Source organism: Tamandua tetradactyla, chromosome 3 (genome assembly GCF_023851605.1).
Source record: "Tamandua tetradactyla isolate mTamTet1 chromosome 3, mTamTet1.pri, whole genome shotgun sequence".
NCBI classification, from domain to species: Eukaryota; Metazoa; Chordata; class Mammalia; order Pilosa; family Myrmecophagidae; genus Tamandua; species Tamandua tetradactyla.
Window position 1 is genome coordinate 95,899,987 of NC_135329.1, and position 22,233 is coordinate 95,922,219.

At 48.9% G+C, this 22,233-nt stretch overlaps 2 protein-coding genes and 1 non-coding gene across 4 annotated transcripts in view; 1 reads left to right on the plus strand and 2 right to left on the minus strand.

Annotated features, from left to right (window-relative positions):
• The first annotated feature begins 297 nt into the window (after window positions 1-297).
• Window positions 298-7,026, plus strand: TMEM37 (transmembrane protein 37). Its single transcript, XM_077153564.1, has 2 exons — window positions 298-484; window positions 6,249-7,026. The coding sequence occupies exons 1-2, from the start codon at window positions 464-466 to the stop codon at window positions 6,792-6,794; spliced, it is 567 nt and encodes a 188-aa protein (XP_077009679.1). The 5' UTR covers window positions 298-463; the 3' UTR covers window positions 6,795-7,026.
• A 2,563-nt stretch (window positions 7,027-9,589) lies between these two features.
• The window catches only part of SCTR (secretin receptor), a 78,512-nt gene continuing 65,868 nt past the window's right edge, over window positions 9,590-22,233 (minus strand). For both annotated transcript variants that reach the window (XM_077153562.1, XM_077153561.1), the window contains 4 exons: window positions 20,210-20,301; window positions 19,151-19,277; window positions 10,799-10,840; window positions 9,590-9,884 (listed from right to left, as the gene is read on the minus strand). In XM_077153562.1, the coding sequence (XP_077009677.1) occupies window positions 9,717-9,884; window positions 10,799-10,840; window positions 19,151-19,277; window positions 20,210-20,301 (429 nt within the window). In that variant the 3' untranslated portion in view covers window positions 9,590-9,716. The remainder of the gene's footprint in view (window positions 9,885-10,798; window positions 10,841-19,150; window positions 19,278-20,209; window positions 20,302-22,233) is intronic.
• LOC143678559 (U7 small nuclear RNA) lies at window positions 12,203-12,261 on the minus strand. The gene has a single exon (XR_013173346.1). It is a non-coding gene; the product is annotated as a U7 small nuclear RNA (small nuclear RNA).

Consider the following 22,233-nt stretch of genomic DNA (forward strand, 5'->3'; position numbering starts at 1 on the left):
AATTCTCGGTCCCTCCCGCTAGTCGCCCTGCCCGCCCTCGAGGAATCCGTGCCCCGGGCAAAGGCGGGCTTCTGGGTTTGGGAGCGAGGGAGGGAAGGGCTCCGGCTCCAAAGCGAGCTCTGTGACCCCGCTCCGGAGTGCCAGATCCTCCTCCCTCGGGTCCGGGGGCCCCACCCCTTCTGGCGGGTCCTCGCGCCCCCGGCCCGCGAGCTCGCTCCGCCCCCTCGTGCCCGCCCGCCCCCTCCCCGCCCCTCCTCCGGGCCGCCCCCGCTGAGTCAGCGTAAACCGAGCGCGGAGGGCGGCGGCCGCGGCGGCCAGCGGAGCGTGCCCCGGGGCTAATTGCTGTGCTTGTGCCCCCTCCTCCCCTCCCGCTCCGCCCCGGAGAGGTTCAAGTCCCCGCGCCGGCAGCCGCAGCGGAGCTGCGGGAGGGAGCGAAGCCTGCGCGGGCAGCCCAGGTGCGAGCATGACTGCCATCACCTTGCAGGTAGGTCGCAGGGTCCCGGCCCACCCCCACCCCGCGCGGGTCGGGAGCTCTGCCCCACCAGGGTCTGAAGGGCTTGGGACTCATAACGAGTGCCTGCCTCGGGCCAGGAGAGGGAGCGGCCCGCCGTGCCTGTCCCGGGTTCCAAACCGGCTGGGTCGCGGGAGGGCGGTGGAGCCGAAAGCAACTCGGTGGGTTGGGGAATTGGGGGGGCGCCCCCCACTCCGGTGTTCCGGCGGCGCGGTCTCCTGCTCCGGGCCCTGTAAGCCCCCGAGGCCCCCAGCTTTCTCTGGGAAGGCTTTTTCCCTGTCTCTTTGCGGTTGCGGGGTTCCGAAATTCCAGGGACCTCTAGGTTAGGTCCCGCAGAGGGGTCCTCGCCTTTTAAGAAATGAGGCGCGTCTGGGGTGGAGGACGCACAGAATCCACTTGCAAAGCGAGGTTTACCTTATGTAGCCAAGAGAAAGTCTCTCCTGGAAACCAGAACTTTCTGGGGGCGCGGGTCTGGAAAGACCATCTTCCCAAAACTCAGTGGGGCCATCTCCCCGGAGCTGCCTGTCTCTGGCGAGGGAGGGGCCCGCATCCCCGAAAATTCAGTTTCTTCTTTAAAACGATGTTTAGGTTGGCAAAGAACCTACTCATTCCTACCCCCTCCCCTCGGACCTGCTGCTCTCCCAAGGAAGGTCTGTCGCTGGCGGGACCGCTTCCCTGCGGGCGAGCTTCATTCACACGTAGGCATCCCTGGAGCTCGCCTCCTCCCGAGGCTGAAAGGGCCGTCCCGCTAATTATAAAGGCCCGTTGCTTCCGCTCACCTCCTCGGGTCCTCACCTCACGGACTCAGGCGGATGCTGCCACACCCACTTTGTAGGTTAGGGAACAGGCTCAGATGTGCTCAGCCGGGCCAGCTCACCTGCAAAATTGGGATTCAAACACAGGACTTCCTGGCCCCAAACCCCCTTTCTACCTTCTCCTAACAGGATAAACTCACCCCCAGGCCACCAGCAAACCCCTTTTGGCCAGGGCAAAATGGGATGCAGGGAGTTCCTCCTCTTTGTTCTGGGGCATAATCTTGATTGGTGAACAGGCAGCCCCACTGTGATAGTTTCTGAGGACAAGGACAGGCACAAGCAGTGACCAAGCGTGGGCTCGCCCCTTAAGGAGCTCATGGTCTGGTTAGGAAAGAGACTTGTAAACAAGGATTTAGAAGAGGTACAGGAAGTGACTGCTAAATTAAGAGGCACAAGAACTGCAGGCAGGATTAGCTTCAGCAGGGGAGTGGGGGTACTTTGTGCTGGGGTCTGGAGGAGGAGCCAGGTAGCAAGGTAAGGAGAATTGGGTTTTCATGTCTGGTGAGGAGGGAGATGAGGTCAGGGCAAATTCTGAGCTGGGGGAGGCCGCAGAGGCTTTGCCAAGGACGAAGGCTCTGATTGCAAATTATAGTCGCCCACCCTTACCTAGCACTTAATTACAGGCTAAAACTTCAGGAGGAAGAACTCATTTCCTCCCCCATAACAACTCTATAAGGTAGGTACTACTGTCTCCACTTTATAGGTGAGGAAACCGAGAGAGCAGCAGGGAGGATAAATAAGCAAACATAACTAAAAAGCAGGCAGTCTGTTCCAGGGCCTTTGGAGGGAATTTCAGTCTCGCGATTTCAAATTGATGATGGCAAGGGCTGGGTCTGGGCCCGGCAGAGTGGATGGTGAGGAGGTGACAAATATGGGAGATGTGTCAGAGGCTGGAGATGTGGTGAGTGATGAGAAGGGGCCCAAGCTACCTGGGGTTGTTGGTGGAAGGAAGCATTTGAGGTCCTGAATTACCAGGAAAGCTAAGACCATGTCATAGAACACAGTGGCCCAGGAGTGTCAAATGATGGTATTCTACGGGTCAGGAGAAATCATTAAGGGTTAGAGGGAAACGGGGAAAAACTCCTGGGCCAGCAGGCACTGCCCTCATTCCTTCTGTCTGCTGCCCTTTCCCCTGACCCCGCCATGCCCAGCTGCCCTCCAGGAGGAGTAGGGCCCTCTCAGCCCACATGTAGGGTCTCAGGCTCCCCATCTTTGAGAGATCAGGGGTTCAGAATGAAGACTCTGACATATGTTATTGTTACTAATACTACTGATACCATCTGTGATGGAGTCAAGCATTGTTACATACACGAGCTCGTTTAATCCTTGGGCGCTTTACTGGTGGGGCGAGGGATTAAATGAAGTCTTGGGTGTGGGAGGGGGAAACTATAAAATGACATACAGTGTCTACTCTTTCTGATCCCAACGTGATGTCTGAGGGCTGGAGGTTAAAAGTCCAGTCTGTCCCCAGGACAGGTGGGGCTGAGCAAGGGACAGGACGTGCCTGTTTTCCAGACAGTGTGATTTCTAAGGTCAAAAGGTATCTGAGTGCTATGGCTTTGTGACTTTCGTTCTCTGCAGCTAGAGAGCTCCCAACCCAGGACTTCATCCATGTATGGGCATTGTAACCTTGCCAGGTGATTTGTGCAGGGGTCACTAGCCCCATTCATAGATGAGAAAACAAGAGCCAAAGAAGTACAGAAACTGCCCAAGGACAAACCTTTAGTTGTTTGTAGACTAGATACAGAGATTTTCAAAGTATGCTTTGGTTTGTTTCTTAGCAATAGAGCCCTTTTTTTTTTTCTCTAATGAAATCTAATTTTATTAGAAAATCCATCAGATTCCTTGAATCCCCATGTCTCCTAGCTGAGGGCTTTTTTAAAAAAAATGTTTATTGTGATAACATAGATACAACATAACATTTCCCATTTTGACCACTTTCAGTATATACTTCTTTTGTTGTTAAAAATAGAGCAGTGAAACATTTACTTTGTTTTTCCACCTAGACCTACAACATCAGTACACATAAATAAATTCTCATGGGTTTTTTGTTTTATTTGGGGAAGGGAGAGAAATGGAGAGAAATTTAGGATAAGAGAAAAGGGCCGGAAAACAGGTGACCTTTCATTTTTTATTTTCTTCTCTCAAACAAGAAGTACTGTCATTCTGAAAGCAGGTACACCTGAGGGGTACATGTTGTTTTTAACAGCATCCAGGACCGTTCTGTTGAATTGCAAAATGAGAAGGAAATCTTTTTCTTTTGACAAATAATGTGCATCAGGATTAGGTGTGAGTGGATGGTTTCTAAACTGTACAGGCAGAGATGAATCTGTGTGGCTTCAGCAAACCCAGACTCATCCAGGGACAGCTTGTCTGTTGTGGCAGGATTGGGGGCAGAGAGAAGCTGCAGTCATGACATGGTTCATTGCAAGTAACAGAAAAAGGGTGCTCACATGGGGAAAAGAAGGAGAAGTAGATGAGGGACACAGGACAGACGAATGCCAGTCACCCCAAGTGGGCAGCCCTTTGAGTCAGTATATACTTTTATACTTTTGAGTATACAATTCAGTGGCATTAACTACATTCATAATGTTGTATTACCATCACCACCTTCCATTACCCAAACTTTTCCATCATCCCGGACAGAAACTCTGCACCCATTCTGGTTAGGCACTGTGTGCCTGGGGTTGAAGCTGGGCTCTTTACAGTGCCCCCACTGCCTAGGTCTCATTGCCTGAATTGGGGTATTGCTCCTAGCTCTGGCAGGGCCCCTTGGGCCTGCAAAAATGCACACCAGGTCGAACCCCTAGCAGCAAGGCTCTGTGCTTAGAAGGCCCTGGCTTGAATCTCACTCCTGCACTTACGTAACTGGCAGGGCAGCTGTCACAGGCTTTGCTGAAATTTAGATGAGTGATTTTCGGCAAGTCCCCTGACCTCTGCTTGTCTTAAGTTTCCCTCTTTATATTCCAGTCCCCCACCCCTAAGGCACTTCGCACTCAACCAGCCTCACAGATTTAAGAATAAAATGGGATCCTCCTTAGGCAGAGGGGCTGAAAGTCAAAAGCATCCCTTATTCATTGATGTGTGCCTGGGATTGAAGCTGGAGTTAGCTCCTGTCAGGGAGGGCGGGATGGGGAGCATGTTAGCAGCCAGTCTTTAAAATAGGACACTGAGCCCAGGGCTGTCCAGGAGAGTGGCCTTGCTTAAGTCCCTTGCTGAGAGGCAGGGTCTGGATTTACCTCTGGAAACCTCCATTTGCACTCGGCATAGGGTGCATCCCCTGGCCCCCATTTCTCCATCTCCTGATTTCCAAGCAGTGCCCAGTCAGCACTGAGCATTACGCTTACCTCCCAAACCGGGGTGGAACCTCATGGGCTGTTTCCATACCCACTGTAAAGGGTGTAAAGTCTTAAAGTTTAATTTATGGCTGGGGAGGAGACTTGGTTTAGCAGTGGCTGCACACCTGACCCTTGCTTCTCTCCCTGCTTTCCCTGAGCATCCTGGAGGCTCTGGGCCAAGCACTGTGTCAGGTACAGAGCATGGCAGTGTCTAAACAGCCTCCGAATGAGACAGGAAGATAAAGTGACACACTGGGATCAAAAAAATGAAGGATACAGAGAGGGTGCCTGTTGGAGGAGGATAGGAGGGGACCCAGTTTGGGTTAGGGGGTAGGGCAGGAAAGACCTCTCTCTTTGCGGAGGTGATATTTAAGCTGAGGCGTGATGAATGAGGAAGGGACAGCAGCCTTACCGGGCGGAGGGAGCTGAAGAAGAGCTTTCAGGTGGAGCAGCCATTAGGCCTAATGGAGGAGGAAAGTATCAGGCTTAGTCTAGGCATGGAAAAGGCTGCCATGGTTGAGCCAGAGTGGTGAGGGGGAGTGTGCTGGGAGGTAAAGTTGGAGCAGGAGGCAGGGCTGGGTGTGCAGGGCTTGTAGGTGAAGAGTTTATTCTTCGAAGTATTCCTTGTTTCTTTGACTTTCTGGGTTGGGGGTTGGGAGAAGTGCCGGGCCAGGACACTGCTCACTGGACGCCCAGCTCACCTTACCAGGAGAGAAGGTGTTGGGTGGAGCACTCTTCCAGTGCTAGAACCAGAGGTCAAGGGAAAGCACCTGTGGCTTCCCTGCCCCTGGAAGCTGCTAAAACAGACAGTTTGGCTGGCCAGCTCTGGGTGGGGTCCAGGCTGAGCATGACTGAAGAGCAAAGTGCAAATATCTCTTTGGGGAAAGGAGAGTCAGGTCATACCATGGAGACCTGGGCGGAAAATGGGAAGTGCAGGACTAAAGCTAAGTGTGCTCCGGAGGCCTCCTGGAGGAGATGGGGGACAATTTTCCCTTATATTGATGAGCTCATCTTCTGGGTGCTACTTACAGCACTTGAAACCCGGCCTAGCAGGTAGTCTTGTTTTGCATGAAAAGAAATTGAGGCAGACTACTCAGTTTCAAGGTATTCAAGGTCATCAAGCCAGCCATAACATGTTTTTGGAATTCAGAACTGATTAGCATTTGCCAGCCAGTTTAGACTTTGGATTTCTTACCCATTGTAAAGGTCTTTAAGGAAACAAAGGTCAGGGAATTCTTAGTGCTTGGTGAACAAATGAACAGTAAATGCTTATAGGTCCAGAATGAAGGACAGAGGACAAGCAGAATGGGGGGGGATGGAGAGTCCCCCCCCCAAAGAAAGTGGGTCTGTGTGCTGTGTCTTGAGAGGTGAGGAGGGATGGAGCTATGAGTAGAGGTGGGTGCTCTAGACTTCATGGGAGACTGGAAAGAAGGCCTGGCTATGGTGGGGGTCAGGGGAGGCAGTGTTTAGAAGGGACATTGAGGAGAAAGCAACTATAGCAGGACCTCCGGGGGCTCCCCCGAAGTTTGGAAGGGTATGGTCAGGCCTTCCTCTCACCTGGCTGCCTCCTGGGGTGTCTTCCAGACCCAGAAGCTGCAGGTCCAGCGGAGGCCCCAGAAGTCCTTCTTCGAATCCCTCATCCGGACCTTGATCATCGTGTGCGCTGCTCTGGCCCTGGTCTTGTCCTCCGTCTCCATCTGCGATGGCCGCTGGCTCCTGGCCGAGGACCACCTCTTTGGGCTGTGGCACTTCTGCACCATGACCGGCCAGGATGGACCTCACTGCCTCCAAGATCTGAGTCAGGCCCACATGCCTGGGCTGGCCGTGGGCATGGGCCTGGTCCGCAGCATGGCGGCCTTGGCCGTGGTGGTCGCCATCTTTGGCCTGGAGCTGCTCATGGTGTCCCAGGTGTGCGGGGAAGTCCACGCCCGGCGCAAGTGGGCCATGGGCTCCATCCTCCTCTTCATCTCTTTTGTTCTCTCCTCTGGGGGGCTCCTGTGTTTTGTGATCCTCCTCAAGAGCCGGGTCACGTTCGTTGGCTTCACCCTCATGTTCTGGTGTGAATTCATAGCCTCCTTCCTTTTCTTCCTGAATGCTGTCAGTGGCCTTCACATCAACAGCATCACCTAGCCAGGAAATTTTTAGGCCTCCTGCCCCCCACCTCCACTCTGGGGACACTGGCTTCTACAGGAAAGTGTGGTCAGGATGGGACTTCTGGTGGGGGTTGTGTTGGGATAGTGACCTTAACGACTGCATCTTAGCCACTAACATTTGAGTGATCTGTCAGAAATGGCCCAGAGGCCTTTGTAGCTTAGACATGTTCTTAGTATGTTGATTTTAAAAGAAGAAAAGCATTTTAAAACTCTTCTCTTGAATCCTTCTTCCTAGGACTGAAATAGATTTGGAGGCAACAAGGGTAAAAGATGGCTGCTTTCTGGACTCTGTGCTCATCTGTGGGGTTGTGGGATTCCTGGGGTCTCCCGGGATTGCTGAGAATGAATCATCCTTTGATGATGTGGAGGTGAGGACTCTGTCCTACCTGCTCAAAGGGTCCTTGTGCACATTTCCCTGGCCTCAGCTTTCTTTAGGCAGAGCTCGGCTCTCTCTCGGCATTTCTTGCACATAGTAGGTTTTCAGACCATTTGACTTGAGTTGACCCCTGCCCTCTGACCCATTACCCCACCGGTTACCTGGGATAGCCCTGGCTCCTAGCAGCTGGCTGCCCCCTCGAGGAACTTTGCTTGGAATCCTGCCTTCAGGTGGCATTCCTTTCCCCTTGGAGAAGAGTCATTGAGCAAGCCCTCCTAGAAGGACATATCTGACGGACTTCCCTGAAGCGAGTGTGCACGTCCATCTATTTGCCAGGGTCAGACGGCCCCAGAGTGCCATTTGGGTCCTGGAACTCAACTCTGTTTTCGGAGAGTGCATACCTGGACCTGCTGGATGCCACAGAGGTGAAGGGGAATGGCTAGACCTTGGGTAATGATTAATAACCATTCTGGAGATGAGACAGGGTGAAGGGGGAGTGGGCAGGAACCAGTGGAGATTTCTGTCTTTGCCTGACAGGCCAGCATTTGTGGACATCAGATTTGTCTCCTTCGTAGGACTTTTTCTGCCCAGGAGCAAGTAGGGTTTTGCCCTTGACCCATTTCATCCTACTCTGCCTCCTTCCTCCCCTGGGGTGGATTCTGTCTTCTACCGATTGCATGGGGTTTCTGGTGTCTGCCCTGCCTTGTCGTTGCAGCTCCCCTTCCTGGACTGGGCTGAGCGCCTATACTTATCTCCATAGGCATTTTTTTTTTATAGTCATAGTCATCCAAGATACACAGAGTCCATGGAAATCACCTAAGAAAGGTGACTATGGATTATTCACTTTTACAGAAAATAGAACTCATCAAAGCCTTCTGCAAACTTGGTTTCTTAATCCCTAGAAAGTGGGAATCTGGCCTTTCCACTCTGGAAGCGGTCCATAGGTCTGTCCCACAGAGAGACTGCCCTTGTCCAAGGCCACCCAGAGCCAGGCGTGGAGCCTGAAGCCACAGACCATCAAGATGCCCTTTCCTCCACGCTGAGGGCAGGAGGCGGCTCGGCTTTTGTCCAGGCTGCTTTCCCCTGAGCTCACGTGGGTTTTGTTTGGTAAAAAGGTTCAAACATTTCGTTCTCTTTGGACTATGAAGGGGAGGGAGAGGCAGTGCTGACATCTAAGGGAACTGAGACTCAGGTTTCCCCACTGCTTAGAAGGGTGGGAAGAGAAGCCCCCAGCCTCCCCTACCTGGGGTGGGATTCAAACTCGGTGGGAACAGGGAAAGAGCAGACAAAGTCCTGGAGCGCAGGATTTAAAATCAAAACACTTGAAGGGAACTTCAGCTCCCTCCATGCTGAGAAACTTGGGCAAGTCACAGGACCTTGGAGAACCTGTTTCTCCTCTGTAACACGGGCGCCTGTCCCATTTCTAGTTGTACCTGCCTCCTGGGCTGGGGACAATTGTGAAAAAGCGGCAATAACAGGGCATTTGTCACACTGCAGCAGGGGACAAATCTAGGGCTGCTATAACAAGGTACCACAAACTGGGTGGTCTAAAAGAGTAGACATTCATTGTCATGGTTCTGGAGGCCCAAAGTCCTGAAATCAAGGTGTTGGTAGGGCTGTGCTCCCCAAAAAGGATGGAGCAGAGGAGCCCTCCTTGCCTCTTCCTGGCTTCTGGGGGTATCTGGCCATCCTTGTGTTCCATGGCTTCTGGTGGCATCACTCCAGACTCTGCCTCCATCTTCACCTGGCCTTCTTTCCTGTGTATGCCTCCAGACTTCCCTCTTCTTCTAAGGACACCAGTCAGAATGAATTTAGGGCCTATGGCCTCATCTTAACTAATGATCTCTGCAGAGACCTTATTTTCAAATAAGGTGACCTTTCCGAAAACCGGGTGTTAGTACTTGAACGTCTCTAGGGAACACAATTTAACTCACAATAGAACTAAAAGAACACTGGGGGTGTATCTGATTAATTTAGCTATCATTTTAGAGGGCTCCAGAGTGGGAGCTACTGGATGAGTCAGGGACACGGTCCCCTAAGGCCAAGGGCCCCTCTTCCTCTTGTCCTGGGCTTCTGAGGTTGTGCTGGAGCAGAGGGATGGAGGAAGCTGCCTCCTCCCGGAGGCTGGGGCGGGGGCTGAGGCAAACACTTCCTCGCCTTTTGGCTCCAGGGCAAAAAGACAACTGACAAGCACATGACCACATCTCACCCCTAACAGCATTTATTCCCCTCCTGGGACCCCCACACTGCTCTTCCCAGAAGAGCACAGCAGACCCAAATCCCAGGCCCTCCTCTTGCCCCAAGATGTCCCAGCCCCTTCTGTCTCCCTCGCTTCCCTCCATCCTTAGCTCTGAGGACTCACAACCCCTGCCCCCCTCCCCAACCGCACAGCCTGGAGGAGGGGGTTCTTCCCCACAAGAGGAAGCCCGGTGTGGCTGTAGGGTAGATGGGCTGCCCCAGGAGAGCGTCCGGCCCTCGCAGGCCCCATCCTGGCCTCTGCCTGCAGGAGGCCTGGCTCCGGCCTCAGATGACACTGGCCCTGCTGGTGTCACGGCCCTGCTCTGAGGGGCTGGCCTTGGAGTGGGGGAGGCCACTGCTGCTGTTGCTGAAGGAGGAGCCAAGGGCCATGGGGCGCAGTGGGAACTCACGGAGGTGCCACTGCCGCCACTTCTTCTGAACCTCCAGTTGCACCTGTGCCCAGAGACCAGCTGTTAGCCCCAGAGATGGACGGCCCCCGGCTCAGAGCCGGCTCCTGCCCCGCGGCCATGCCCTCCCCTCCTGCAGGCCCCAGACCCACTAGCCATTTCTAACCCCCTGATCCGAAAAGTACCGAGTGCCAACTCTACCCTGGGCCTCTTCACCCGAGCTCTCATTACACAGTGTCCCCCAAAAAAGCCCTGTGGTTTTTCTGACACTCCAGTACTCAAACAGCCGTGTCACCACCTTCCCATGAAGACTCCCTGGCTCGGAATTGTTCTTTGGAAATGCGTGACAGCAAATGTGAAACTTCCGGAGGCTGGGCTTGAGGCCTGATTTTGGGAAATCTGCAACCAGCGTATAATACTCTTATTCAACCGATGTTACTGTGTAGCTGCCGTGCTGGGAAGCCGGTGTCCGGACCCGAAGTAATGCAGCCCCCCTCCTTCCGCGCCCCCAGGAGCCATCTCTTATTTCAAGATCTTTGAGGACCAGCATACACAGACATTTCACCCTGTCCCTCACTCTGCAAAGGTGGCCAGAGAAGAGCTGGGGTTGAGATCATCCATGGAACAAGCAGCCGAGCTCTGCCTTGGGCTGCCCCTTCCTCCCGCCTTCCCTGACCTTGCCCGAGGATGAGAATCACCTTGTGAAAAAAACACAATGCCACCCTTTCCTACAGAATCCACTTTTGCAGAATTGGAAACTGGGGGTGGGGCCCAGCAATCTATTTTAACACCCCCCTCCCCCATTTTGTTGCACGCACTGAGTGAGCTCAGACTCCTGGAGGCCAAGACTCACGTCCAGGCCTCCCCTCCCCCTTTCCATTCCCCTCCCCACCGCCCTCCTGAACTGGACGCCTGGACAGGGAGCTCTCCCAGGCCTGGGAGCAAGCCAAGGCCACTCACCTCGCCATTAAGGAAGCAGTAGAGAATAGCCACCACCAGGCCCTGCCGGAGGAAGCAGAGGTGGCTGGGGTTAGTGCAGAGCCTTGGCCTGGGCCCACTTCTCGCTGGGATCACCCCTGCTCCACCCTCCTCCTTCCCATGTTCTTTTTTTCTCTCTCTTTTATAGAATCTTTGTTATGAATGGTCAGTGTTAAAAGTGTGAACCATATAAAAGTCATTGCCTGTGAGGTCATCTGCATACTCTAGGTGCAGAGATGCAACCTCTAGTTCATTGCTATATACAAGTACAGATTTTCTTCCTGGGCCGTACAGTTTGGAGTTTGCTCTCTTTACCAGAGTCATAAGAGTGAAATCATATTACAGCTATCCTTTTGTGTCTGGCTTATTTCACTCAGCATTTGTCCTCAAGTTTCATCCATGTTATCACATGGTTCAGGACCACATTTTGTCTTACTGCTGTATAATATTCCATCATAAAATCCATATATACCAGATTTTTGTTTATCCATTTGTTAACTGATGGGCAGTTGGATTGTTTCCATCATTTGGCAATTGTGAATAATGCACCTATGAACATCTGTGTACAAATGTCTGTGTCACCCAGCTCTTCTGGGCATATATCTAATATTGGTATTGCTGGATCATAGGGCAACACAATGCTTAGTTTTCTAAGGAACCACCAAACTGACTTCCACAGAGGCTGTATATATTCCCACCAGCAGGAATAAGTGTTCGAATTTCTCCACATCCTCTCTAACTTTCCTGTTTAATAGCAGCCATTCTTATGGGAGTGAGATGATATCTCATTGTAGTTTTGATTTGCAGTTCCCTTGTAGCTAATGAAGATGAGTATATCTTCATATGATTTTCAGCCCTTTGTATTTCCTCTTTGGAAAAATGTCTTTTCATATCATTTACCCATTTTATAATTGGTTTTTTTTAAGCTATGTACATAATTTATGTACACAGGATATCGAACCTTTATCCAATATATGGTTACCAAATATTTTCTCCCATTGAGTTGGCTGCCTCTTCCCCTTTTTGACATACTCCTTTGAGGCACAGAAATTTTTTAATCTGAGTAATTTCCCTTTATCTTCTTTTCTTTCATAGCTTGTGCTTTAGGTATAAAGTTCAGAAGCTATCTCTTATCACTAGGCCTTGAAGATGTTTCCCTGTATTTTCTTCTAGGAGTTTTATGGTACTGGCTCTTATGTTTAGTTCTTTGATCAATTTTGAGTTAACTTTTGTATTAGGTGTAAGATAGGGGTCTCTTTGATTCTTTTGGCTATTAATATCCAGTTCTCCAAACCTACACTTATTGAAAAGACTATTCTCTCCCAATTCAGTGGATTTGGGGGCTTTGTTTTTCTTTTCTTTTCTTTTCCTTTTTTTTTTTTTTATGAGGGTTTTCTGGCTAAAGCCAGACCTGCTAGACAAATTCTAAAAGAGCAGCAACACTGTGGGGGGGGGGGGGGCTTGTTGAAGATTAATTGACCATAGATCTGATGGTCAATCTCCACACTCTCGATTTGGTTCCTTCCCATGTTCTTCAATTGCTGGCTCCTGGCCCCTGCCCCCCAGCACACATTCTGGATCTTTTCTTCCCTCTCCCATAATGGCTTTCGTCTCAGTGAGGTCGGGGACTCCCTTTCTGGGCCCCCCATAGTGCCCTGACTCTGCCTGACTCATCCTGCATAGACAGTGAGTTCCCCATAGGCAATGCCCGGGTCCCTTTCACCTGTCATCCCAGTACCTGGCAGGGGCCTCATACACGTATCAGGGGTCCAGTGGTGACCCGGTAGGTGGGCACGATGAGAGCAGTGGCACCTGAAGCATGTCCTCCCCAGTAGGACAGGGCAGAGCCAGCAAGTGTTGCCCATGAGACCTATATGGTCCCATGTTTCCAGATAAGCTGGAAATGTGGGTGAGTCATTCCAACTGGAACTCAGAGCAAAGTCTGCATGCAGGTCCAAGCTAGCCAGCAGCAGGTGTGGCCTCATGTTTAAGGACCTCGTGTTTAGTGGGGCTGGGAGGTGGGAGTGGATGTCCTTGGCCAAGGCAGGTGTCCAGGGGTTAGCTATGCTTTATGTTCCCAGGCTTGGGCAGGGTCTGGGCTTAGCAGGACCTGCCCAAGGCTTTTTTTTAAAATTTGTTTTATTTATTTAATCATCATCACAATTGACTTTTTTCTTTTTTGTGAAAAATAACAATAATGCAAAAAAGCAATAAATTTCAAAGCACATGGCAACAATTAGTTATAGAGCAGATTTTAGAGATTGGTATGGGTTACAATTCTACATTTTTAGGTTTTTACTACTAGCTGCTCCCCAACACTGGGGGTTAAAATAAATATCAATATAATCATTCAACAGTCATACTCATTTGTTAGACCTGACCTTCTCTGTATAACTCCATCATCACCTTTGATCTTCCTCCCACTCTTTAGGGGTATTTGGGCTAGGCCCATTCTAATTTTTTCATGTTAGAAGTGCCCGGGTGTTTTGAGCTCCTGTTTTCCCGGTGGCGTTCTCCCCAGGACTCGGGTGTAGAGCTCTGCCAAATAAGGTTCCAGTCTGGGTTGCCCAATTCTGAGCCTACTGGCCTGCAGAGACCCATGAGCTGCAAACAGTGTTTCATCAGTATGTCTTGCTCTGAGTCCCCCAGCCCTCAGGCTCCCCATACAGAGGCCTCAATGCCGCAGCTCTGTCCTTGGGTGGCCACCCCCTCCTCCCTAACCCTGCCCTCAGATACATACTACATGAGAAAGGCCTCTAAAGAGTGATGGCGCAGCCCAAATACAGTTGGTGTAATATAAAGGACTGCTCAGGGGTACATATGTTTTCTTCTTTTTGGCATGGGCAGACGTGGAATTGAACCTGGGTCTCCGGCATGGCGGGCGAGAACTCTGCCTGCTGAGCCACCATAGCCCGCCTGGTATACACATTTTAACAGGAGTCAGTGCCTGTGCTGGTTTGAAAGGATTTACGTACCCTAGAAAAGCCATGTTTTAATTCTAATCAATCTTGTGGGAGCCATGATGGTTTCTTCTAACCTCTATTCAGCACTATAAGTTGGAAACTTGATTAGGTTATCTCCATGGCGATATGACTCAATCAATTGTGGGTATTAAACATGATTAGATGGAGATGTGTCTCCACCCATTCTACGTGGATCTTGATTAGTTTACTAGAATCCTTTAAAAGAAGAAGCATTTTGGAGAAAGCTTCAGAACACTGCAGAACCAGGAAGCAAAGAGTCCACCAGTCAGCAACCTTTGGAGATAAAGACGGAAAATGCCTCTCAGGGAAGCAAGAGGCTTGGAGAGAAAGACAGCAGATACTGCCATGTTCACCATGTGCCCTTCCAGCTGAGACAGAAACCCTGAACATCATCAGCTTTCCTGAATCAAGGTTTCTTTCCTTGGATGCCTTAGCTTGGATGTTTCTATAGACTTGTCTTAATTTAGACCATTTCACAGCCTTAGAACTATAAACTTGTAACTTAATCAATTCCTTTTTAAAAATCATTCCCTTTCTAGTATATTGCATTCCCGCAGCTAGCAAACTAGAACAGAGCCCAAACTGGAAGGGTCTGTTTTACGATTTCAGCCATCAGGACTGCTCCATAGAATGGGGACTATTTGGGTGGGGAAGGCGCGAAATGCCTCCTGTTCCTCACAGGGGAGTGGTTTCCAAACTTTGCTGCACCTTAGAATCACCTGGCAGTTTCTGAAGATCTTAATGTTGAATTGCCCTCCATACCCCAAAGCAGGTGTCTGCCAGGAAACAGCAGCTTCTAAAGATCTCCAGGCAGTTCCAAAAGGCATCCACGTTTGGGGACCTGTGCCGGTTTGAAACTATTATGTACCCCAGAAAATCATGTTTTGATCCTGATCCGATCTTGTGGGACCTGACCTATTGTTCAGGGGTGGAAACCTTTGATTAGATTGTTTCATGGGGACTGACCCACCCAATTGTGGGGGTGAACTTTTGATTAGATGGAGATGTGGCTCCACCCATTCCAGGTGGGCCTTGATTAGTTCACTGGAGTCCTTTAAAAGGGGAAACATTGTGGAGAAAGCTCAGAGTCAACACAAGACCCAGACCTTTGGAGATACAGAAAGAAAACACCCCCTGGGGAAGCGGTTTTAAACCAGAAGCCAAAGGACCAGCAGATGCCAGTCACGTGCTTTCCCAGCTGACAGAGGTGTTCTGGACCCATGGGCTTTTCTTTCTTTTTTTTGTTTTACTTAGTTATGCATTCATCCATCATGATCATTTTTAGAACATTTTTATCACTCCAGAAAAAGAAATAAAAAGAAAAAACTCATATATCCCATACCCCATACCGCTCTCTCATTGACCACTAGTATTTCCATCTATCCAATTTTTTTTACCCATTATCCATTATTTATTTATTTTTTATCCTTTTTTTTTTTTTTTTCGCTCATCTGTCCATGCCCTGGATAAGAGGGGCATCAGACACAAAGTTTTCATAATCACACAGTCACACTGTAAAGGCTATATCATTACACTAGTGTCTTCAAGAATCAAGGCTACTGGAACACAGTTCAACAGTTTCAGACACTTTCTTCTAGCCACTCCAATACACCACAAACTACAAAGGGATATTTATACAATGCTTAAGAATAACCTCCAGGATAACCTCTCGACTCTGTTTGAAATCTCTCAGCCATTGAAATTTTATCTTGTCTCATTTCTTTCTCCCCCGTTTTGGTCAAGAATGCTTTCTCAATCCCTTGATGCCAACAGGTCCCAGCACCTTGGAGTTCTGTCCCATGTTGCCAGGGAGTATAAATCTCCCTGGGAGTCATGTCCCATGTAGGGGAAAGGGCAATGAGTTCATCTGCCATGTTGGCTTAGAGAGAGAGGGGCAACATCTGAGCAACAAAGGAGGTTCTCTGGGGGTGACTCTTAGGCATACTTATCAGTAGGTTTAGCTTCTGCTTTGCAGGAATAAGTTTCATAGGGGCAAACACCAAGATCGAGGGCTCAGCCTAGTGAATTGGTTGTCCCCACTGCCTGTGAGAATATCAGGAATTCCCCAAATGAGGAAGCTGGATATTTCCTGCTTCTCCCCAGTCCCCCAAGAGGACTTTGTAAATACTTTTTTATTCTCTGCCCAAATTAGTCTGGGGTATATCTTTTGGCCATCCTTGAGTCAAGGTATCTTTCCCTGGATGCTGTAGTTTGGACATTTTTATGGCCTTAGAACTATAAGTGTGTAATTTAATAACTCGCCTTTATAAAAGCCAACCCATTTCTTGTATATTGCATTCCAGCAGCATTAGCAAACGAGAACAGGACCAGTGTCAGGAGTAGTCAAACCCCACTTAAAGGCAGACTTTGAAATGTAACAGACCTGGATTTGGAGCACGGCTTGGCCCCTTAGTAATTGCAGGATTCAGGTGCTTTGTGTACATGACTGCATTTAATCCTCCTCAAAGCCCTAGGAGGAGGGAAGGAAGCTGAGTCACAGAGAGCTTAAGGCAGGGTTTGAGCAATGCTTCCCATCTCACTGGGCGTCCCTGTGAGGATCCTGGGGCAGACACATTTCTCCTGTGTTAGGGAAGAGCTGAGGCCCAGGGTGAGGTAAAGTCAGCTCTTTCCTAAATGTATAGAGGGTAGGCCTTCCACAGGCCAGTGAGATTAGTAAATTCTGCTGCTATCACAAGGTCATTAAAAAAGGAGTATTTGAAGACTCGTAATGATACAGAGAAATATTCATGACAGGGCATGACAGAGAATTAAATGGAACAAGCAGGATGCAAAACTATACACATCCTGGTTTGAATTAGGAGTGTGTGCACCCATGTGTGTGTCTTCATGGATAGAGAAGAGACTAGGAGCAAATACACTAGATTTTTTAACAGATTATTTCTGGGTTGTGAGATTACAGACAGGTTTTCCTTTTTACTTTTCCTTATTTTCCAAATTTTCTACAATAAGCAGTATTATTTATACAATCAGAAAAAGTTTAAAAAGATGTCGTTTTTAGAAGTATATGAGAATGACAATGATATTATGTTGTGTGTCTTAGGAATATGTACTAAATATTTACAGCTGAAATAATTTGATGTGTGGCATTTGCTTAAAATAATGGAGGGCATGGAGAGGAGGTAGAGAGAGAGAAATGAAAAAGACAGTAAGTGGATAGTTGTTAAGGGCGGATGAGGGGACATGGGGACTCATTATACTATTCTCCTTACTTCTGAATATGGAAGAAATTTTTCATAATTCAAAATCTGTATATATATATATATGAACAAAGATTCTTTTAAAAAAAACTTTTGTTTTTTGCATGGGCAGGCACCAGAAATCGAACCCAGGTCTCCAGCATGGCAGGCGAGAACTCTGCCTGCTGAACCACTGTGGCCCACCCTAAAAATACTTTTAAAGATCCTTTTTCTTCAGAATCATTTCTATGGGAGCATTAGGAAACTGCTATTGGTTTTCTCTGGACAAGTCATTTCCTCGGAGAGAAGCTGAGTGGTACTCACCTTAGCCAGCCCCCAGCCCCAGCCACAGGCCCCAGCTTGGGGGTCAGGAAGTTCCCATCCCTCTGGTGAGGCAGGCCTCGTCTCCAGGCACCCAGCACTGTTGCTACCACTTCCATGAGCAGCTGTTAAATGGACCTCAACTCTCCACTTGCTAAATGGGCCTAAGAACCGATGGTGGCCCCAGCCCTCGGGCTGTTGCTCATGTGTGTACCAGAGAGCTCCCTAGTGGAGATACAAGGATGGTGGGTTACCTGAGGGGCAGGTGCTCAGGAGGTCTGGGATGATGGTGGGGGCTCAGGAGAGGCTTGGTACTCCCGGAAGGGGTAGTCCTGGGGTAGGTCTGAAGGCATGGGCTAGGGTCAGACCTGACTCCATTCACAGATGGGTTTCCAGTGGTATGTTGTCCCTGAAACCTGACTGCAAATGACAGGAGGACCCACAGGGATGGGGTAGGGGGCAAGTCATTATTGCATATACCCAGGGAATGCTGGCTTCTTTAGGAAAACCCAAGGGGTGATGTTTTGGGGGGCCTCAAAGTCTATAATCACTGGGCTTCTACTGGGAACTAGCGTGTTTTCATTTTATGGATACTGTAAATCTTGAAACTGATTGTGGTTCTGTCTTTGCTTTGGCTGGTGGGAAGCTCTAAGCCAATCATCATAACTCTCCTCTCCCACTTTTATAGGACTTTATCATATTTGTTTCTGTTATGAACCTAACTCTGTTTTTTCTTTTTTCATTGATCCCTCTTCTATGTTGTATTGTCCTCTGTGTGTCTTTTTCTGAAAACTACATCACATTGCTTTTGGAAGGAGATCGCTGAGTAAAGAAACAAATAACGTGAAGTTTGAGATTTGCCTTAATCCTTGAGAAGGTTCCTTTTGTCCAAACATGTTTACTTTTAAAATTGTTTTAACCTCACAACATCTTGCTGAATTAATTAGTAGGTCGGTGATTGCTCCCTCGCTCTATTTTATTTCTTCTTTTAAAAGTTGGCTTTTATTTTTTAACAAGTTGTATATGCACATGGTTTTAAAGAGTCAATTGATTCTTGTTACTAAAACACAGCAGCCTCCTGGCACTGCCAGTCCCATTTCCTGTTCCTCAGAAACTCTCTCAAATGATTCTAAATAATATGCTGATGTTGTTACTTCTGCCCTTTTCTGTGGACTTCCCATTCTGAAGATAAGGATATTGCATCTTTCAAACACCCCGCCCATCCGCCCACTAAACTCCTTGATCTCTTGGCGTCAGCGGTCATGTTATTTTGGTTTTTCTTCTTTCTTCTCCCTGGAATCTGTCTATCTCAGTTTCTCCTTTGTTTTTTTGCTGCGTTTTAGCCTCCACCTCGCTTGATTGGTGGGAAATCTCTCGGGATTACGTAGCACCCTGAAGTCTGCCCCACCCCCCTCGGGTCTCTGCCCAATGAGCCCTCCAAGTTCCCAAACCACACCTCTGGGCTCTTCCAGAAGCCCTGCCTGGATCGCCATCTCTGTGGCCTGTGCTTCTCTTGAGGGGAAGGGAGAATGCCTCGTCTCAGTTTAAAATCTGGCAGCTCCCCTTTCCATCACTGGGCTACAAGAACTCTCAGGCTGCTCAGTTTCAGCCCAATTATCCAAGTTTAAATGTGCACTGAATCCCTTCACTGGGAATCTTGTTAAAATGCAGATCTGGGGATGGGGCCTGGGATTCTGCATCTGTAACGGGCTCCTAGGTAATGGCAGTACTGGTTCTTGGACTGCACTTTAAGTAGGAAAAACTTTACAGCAGCTTCTCAAATTTTAGGATGAAGGCTGCTAGGCTCCACCCCCAGGGGTTCTGAAACTTACCTGGAATGAGCCAAGGGCCAATTCGAAAAACAGCTGAATCTCCAGAGCATCCTCTGGGGAGAACGCAAAGATGATGTAGTGGATGCCAAAGAGGGGAATCAGCAGGAGGGTGGACTTGGCCAGCCGCCTGGGGACACAAGAGCAGTGCTGCCATCTCCCACTGTTTCGGGGGCCCCGCCTCCCCACCCCTGCCCGCCCCCCTCTCTCTGGGGCACCCAGCTCAGCACACCCCATCTTGTGTCTAACTGCTTGAAGTTCTGCAACAAAGTGGTCCCCAAACTTTAAAAAAACAACTTTTTAGTTTGGAAAATTTCCAGCCCTATGTACCCATCACCCAGAGTCAACATTTATCAGCTAATGGCCAATCCCCAAATTTTCTGATCATGTGCATCTATGAGTAAAAAATATTTGAACGTGTGCTCCCTGAAATGACATTTTATTTATGTTACACACACATATTACTGCCATTCAGTGTCTCACATGTTATTAGAAAAGCTAGCTTTCTTGTTTGTTAGATAATAAATATCAATAAGGAAAAGTTCTTTTGTCTTTCCACATTGGAGTTGCAGAATTTTGCAAATATAAATACAGGAACACCCAGTTAAATTAAAGTTTATACATTCTAATAAGGGATGGATAATCTCTAGTTTAGGCAGCTTAAGTATTAAACAAACTCTTTGTTGTTTATCTGAAATTCAGATTTAACTAGACGACCTGTATTTTACCTGGCAACTTTATCCCAGCTCACAAGCTACTGTAGAAACACAGTGGGGAATCTGTCCCTAGGAAATTGGGACAGCTGCCTAGGCCTCCAAATTTACATTCTCAAACTCAAATTTCCTGGCGTGCAGTCTGAGATTCTTCTCCATTCCCCAAAGGCAGCAGATAGCGTTTCAGGACCTTAGACCCTACTCCTGTTTACACTGTAAACTCCCTGGATCCAGTTCCACTGCTTGCCCTTTTCCTCCATCTCCATTAGTACCTCACACAAGTTAGGTAAACCGTAGGTGCTCAATAAATGCTAGACTGGGCGTGCTCAAGTCTTTGCCAAGCACTTACTTGTAATGATTCACTTCATTCCCTCTCGTTTCTTGGGTTCTAAGTTTTTTCATCAGGATTCTTAGAATATTTATAAAAAGGACGAAATTAACCTGCAACATATAAGGCAGAGATGGAGCTGAAGGTGTTTCGCTTTCCAGAAGGCAGCACAGACACCACACCCAGGATGGCTCAACACTACTGCCCCTCCACCCCACCCTGGGTGATTCCTGGAGAAACAAACTTTTTGATGATGGCCAGTCTGATGGAGTGCATGGCGTGGGGCAGCTCCCTTTTCCATCACTGGGCTGCAAGAACTCTCAGGCTGCTCAGTTTCAGCCCAATTACTCACGTTTCAATGTGCACTGAATCCCTTCGCCTGGGAATCTTCTTAAAATGCAGATCTGGGGTGGGGCCTGAGATTCTGCATCTCTAACGGGCTCCCAGGTAATACCAGTACTGGTCCTTGGTCTACACTTTTAAGTGGGAAAGACTTTACAGCAGCTGCTCGAATTTTAGGGTGAAGACTGCTAGGCTCCATCCCCAGAGGTTATGGTTCAGTAAATGTGGGGTGGGGACAGATTTTCTAAATTTTTAACAAGTGCGCAGGTGATGGTGAAGCTACTGATCCAGGGACCATAATTTAAGGGCCACTGCTTTAGGACCTGATGGAGTCAGGTTGCAGGTCAAACACCTCCTCCAGGAAGCCATCCGGGATTACCTCCTTCATCTGACTCCTCAAGTGGATGTATTCATTGTATTTAGGAATGATGTTCCTGTGTAATGGCACTTAAAATATTTTAAAGGGGCCAAATGCATGCATCTGTCAAATGGAGTGTATATGTATGCACCAACTCGATCACAACTTCCTTAAGGACAGCAATGGGGTCACCTATGTTTTTGGCGTTCCCTCCCCCAACCTCAGGGCCCACAGCTGGGAATGTGATGAAGTTGTCCACAGAGCAGCACCTCCTCTCCTCTCTCATCTGCTCACTCAAGCACCGTTTTAGAGACACAGGAAGCAGTGGACTCACCCAGACCCACACCTACCAGTAGCCTGGGGCCTGGAAACGCTTGCCAAAAGACACACGAATACCCGTCTGGAGCTCCTAGCCCAGCAAGGTTTCTTCAGCAACACCGCTTTTTGCTTTGTTGTTTGTGCATCTTGCTCTAAGTGGGCCGTGCACTAACCCACTCTGTGGTGTCAGTTAATAAAGACTCTTTCATTCATTTATTCATTCACTCATTCATTCATTTTGCCTCAGGGCTATACTGAATTTATTAAGGAGTCCTAGAAGGCGAACAAACAAACCAAACTAAAAAACCTCTAATATCCTAAGAACGAGCCTTAAATAGTGGAGTTCCAGGCCCTGTGGCAGGGAGATGCCCTACCCCCAACCTCCCTCAGTCATTAGGGAGACCCCAGCCCTGGGAAATCATCTCAGTCTGGACTGTCCCAGGCTGGGTCATCCAACTCCCAGAATAATGGCAGGGAAATTAAATAAGGGCACATCCTCCCACAGGAATATCACACAGCCACAGCAATCCGTTTGTCAGAAATCTCAAATGTCATGGGAAACTCATGTCTCTGGTCTAGTGGAAAAATAAAAAACAGACAAACCCGACTAGGATAAAAAACTACATTAAACATTTTGAAAAAGTAAAGGATGACTGCTCAAAGAAAAAGCTAGGAAGGACAAGCACATTGTGTTTATAACGCGTATCTCTAAGTGGTGGAACTAATGGTTTTATCCTTTAAGATCCATATTTGTATTTTCCAATTTTGTTTTTTACAGACTTCTATTATCTTGGGGGGGGGGTAGTGATGGAATGGCCCCCCCGTCTCACTCGCCTTAGGAGGTTGCCCTGCCAGCCAGTGGAATAGGACAGTGGAGAGTCCACTATCCCATCCTGTGCAGCAGGTGGGGCTGAGCGGCAGCCTGTCCTGCGTGCACCCAGGGGTGCAGTGCCCCTCCCCACCTCCAGCCAGCCTGTGAGGGGCACAGAACACCTGGTTCCCCAGCTGTGGCATCCCTCGGACTGGG